We start from the raw sequence: 3,615 nt of genomic DNA, 5'->3' as shown, positions 1-3,615 counted from the left end.
GTTCCAGCCTTGGCAAAGTTAATCTCTTAAGTGTCGCAACGCGTGACTTCGACGAGAGTAGCTCAATCCGCACGCTTCCTGCTTGATCCGTCGCCCGCACTTAAAATCAAATGGGAATGGAAAGCCTTCCATTTCTTCTCGATGTCAGAAGGAACAGGCTCATCCCATCCAGACTTCAGCAAAGCTCTTGCATGATAATTTTCGCCGCAACGATTAGTGGAGAAATCAATCCCAATGGATCGAAGAGTTTGGCAATAGCAGACAAGATGCTCTTTCTAGTCCAGATTTGCTCATTTGCCGCTACGTCGTAGTTGAAGCGTAATTGATCAGTCCCGGGCTCTCAGGTGATTTCCAAAGTTTTCACCTTCTCTTCCGGACTGATTTCGAATGAAATCGATAGATTTGTTCCTAGTTGGTCGGCAAGGATACCAGTCAAAACCTCTGGCCGATTTGAACACCATTTTCGCAAAGCAAATCCTCCTTTCTTTAGTAGAGTGCCTAGATTATTCTGTAGTTGGATGGCTCCTTCTATACTGGATGCTCCACCAATATAGTCATCCACGTAGAAATCTTTCACTAGCGCATTGCTAGCTTCGTGTACCAATGCCTGTCGGTACATTTTCTCTACATCTCCGACCAGCGCCACTTCATGCTTCCGGAATCGTAGCAGCAGACATAGCAATTCATCCTGAATCGTAGGACCTTTTAGAAGAACGTCATTCAACGAATATCCGCTATCCGTGCAAGCAGATCCGTCAAATACAACGCGTACTTTGGTTGTAGAGCTGGATTCCTTCAGTACAGCGTGGTAGGGTAAATAGAAGAATTTTCGGATATTCATCGCATTATCCTTCCCTCGAAGTTCGTGCTCACGAACTTCCCTCATTTGCCCTAGATCGAGATACTCTTGCATGAAAGTATTGTACTGCTTACGCATCTCTAAATTTTGTTCTAACTGCTTCTCCAGCCTTAAAAACCGTGTAAGCGCCATTGATCTGGAGTCGCCCAACATCTGTGCGAAGTTAACATGCTTTGGCAAGCAAACAACGTAACGTCCCTCCTCCGTTCTGCTAACTGTTTTCACGAAATGCTCTTCGCAGTCCCGTTCCTTCTTGGACCATGCCGGTTGATCCTCGTTGCTCTCTATCTCCCAAAACTGCTGTAGTAGAATCTCCAAATTGTCTGGCGCTGCCGAAATTAAACAGCTGACTGGATTGTTGTACGTATCTGACACTTTGCCGGTCACGATCCACCCGAATACCGAATCGATCAACACTGGAAGTCCAGTCCCCTGGGAAATCCGCTTGACTTCTGGCTCAGACAGGAACCGATAGAAATGTTCAGCTCCGATTAGAAGATCGATCCGACTGCTGGTGTTGAATTCCGGATCTGTCAACTGAATATCGCCTGGAATGTTCCAGTGGGCCGTTGGCACGTGAACTGAAGGCAATTCTGACGTCACCTTCTGAAGAATTAGGAATTCCACTCCAATTGAGAAGTATTTGATCCTAGAGCTGATTGCAGTTTTTACAAGGAATCTCGCCCTTGTTTCCGCTTGCCCAATGCCGCAAATAGGAACGTTGACTGCCCGTCGCTTCAAGCTGAGTATTTGGCATAAGCGCTCACTCATGATGCTTACCTGCGACCCATTGTCGAGCAAGGCTCGAGCTAGATGTTTCCCTCCGTTTTGGTCTCGCACGACCAGTACAACAGTAGACAAGAAAACGCTGTAGTCCCTACGTTGTATGTTCCTACCGCTTCCCGCTGTTCCGCGTCCTCTTGTTCTGATTCTTCGTCGTTTGTGACAAAATTTGACGATAACGCCTTTCCATCAGCCTTCTTCATTGATTTTCCAGAGGATTGAGAACTGCTTCCACCACAACTGCTCAGAGGGAATCCAGGGTGAATCAACGAATTGTGTTTCTTTCCGCATTCGCGGCAGCTGAACTTGAACTGCATTCTCGAGCCCAATGCCTGGATTTCAAACAGTTGCTGCACAATCGCTTGCTGTTCACGAACTGCAGCTTCTCCTTAAAAGTCATCGCAGTAAATTTTCCACATCGACCCAAGTAATGGTTATCTCCACAACAGCAGCAGCTTGGAACACTTCTCTCGTTCTCCGCAGCAGCATGAACGATCACTTTCTGACGTCTGACCTCAGTCTTCTGCAAACCGCTCCTTGATTCGACAGCATTCGATGAAACTGCGTCTAACACCCTTGTCCTCTTCTCCATAAACTCCACGAAGAATGCAAAAGTTGGATCCTTAGTTGAAGCAGCGTGGTCTTCCCAAAGCGCCCCAGTGATCTGTCTTCTCTCCCAACTGCTTCAGGATTTTCAACCTTTGCTCAAATTCATCGACCAATGCATGTATGGCCGATGCTGACTCCTTCTCCACCTTAGGGTACTCCATTAACGCTTGCAAATGCCTCTTCTTAAGGAGATACTCATTTGAATACCGCTTCGAAATCGTCTCCCACGCAATAATATAGTTCTCGCTGGTGAGCGTCAACGATTCGATGAGTTTGGCTTCTTCACCTTTGAGCGCCGACTTGAAACTTTTGGACTTCACTCAGCTCATGAATCAATGAAATGTAGGTTGACTTGAATGACAACCAGCTCTTGGAGTCACCATCGAATTCCGGAAGCGATATCTGCGGCAGTCAAACTCCGGTATGAGCACCCAAAGCGCTGGCATTCCGTGCCATTGTGTTGTCAAACTCATGTCCTGAAGCCTGTGTTGGCAGTTTCGCTATCAAAGCTGCACGAAGCGCATAGTAGATTTTCTCGAACTCCACGTAAGTCTTGCCGTATTCCTCATCGTAGATTCCTTCAGCATCCACCGCAGCAATCTGTACTTCCTCGAACTCATCGTACTTCGCATCGATTTTATCCAACCGCGATTGCACTTGACCCGCATGGACATCTGGATTGAACTCATCCAGGAATTGCACATGTCTGCTTTTATTTTTTTTTTTTTTTTGACGCTCAGACATACCCACAACCACTACCAGCTCAACAAGAAGAAGTGCAAATCCAGACGACCGAGAAAAGAATCAAAAACAACCAAGGAGTACCGCTCCCGTGTCTATTCTAGCCTTGAATGTGTCTTCTTCGTACTTAGAATTATGGCTGTTGCAATTTCCCACTACTGCAGTACAGACTATGCGCAGTGTCTCCAAACAACCCAGCAAATCCCAAAAAGGGACGAAAAATCCAAAATAGCACTGAATTTACAATTATAAATGGTTGGACAGGTACTAACCTTGTACTGTACGTGTCAACAACAGGCCTTTATTTATGACGCCTCCAACTCCAACCAGCTTCCAAATCAATGGTTCAATACCACTAACCTTCCATGGATGCGTAACTGAATACCTTCCGTTGATCGATCCGCCACTTTACGTTGTAGCAGTACTGCACGCAACGTACGACGTCACGCCCTCCAGCAGTGCTCTACCTCCAGCCCGAAATCCGTTGTGTCCGGGATAGTTCACGTGGACCCGTTTGAAATTTTCCTTCGATATCCTTGAGCCACCAACAATGTGTACAATGTGGGGTAACCGATCGTAACCAAGGATCAACCGTACTGAAAAGGATAAAAAAGGTACCCTAT

General features: G+C 46.5%; 1 protein-coding gene across 1 annotated transcript; it reads right to left on the bottom strand.

Moving 5' to 3' along the window:
• Positions 1–340: 340 nt before the first annotated feature.
• Positions 341–1,959, bottom strand: LOC135712840 (uncharacterized). The gene is made up of 2 exons (XM_065235903.1): positions 1,756–1,959; positions 341–1,465 (listed from the first exon to the last, which is right to left on the bottom strand). The coding sequence occupies exons 1-2, from the start codon at positions 1,957–1,959 to the stop codon at positions 341–343; spliced, it is 1,329 nt and encodes a 442-aa protein (XP_065091975.1).
• Positions 1,960–3,615: the final 1,656 nt, after the last annotated feature.

This window comes from Ochlerotatus camptorhynchus, unplaced genomic scaffold (genome assembly GCF_037179485.1).
Source record: "Ochlerotatus camptorhynchus isolate MF236.1 unplaced genomic scaffold, CSIRO-AGI_Acam_v1.1 ptg000504l, whole genome shotgun sequence".
Lineage (NCBI taxonomy): Eukaryota > Metazoa > Arthropoda > Insecta > Diptera > Culicidae > Ochlerotatus > Ochlerotatus camptorhynchus.
Note: the sequence above shows the minus strand (reverse complement) of the source record. Positions and strands in the feature narration are given on the sequence as shown.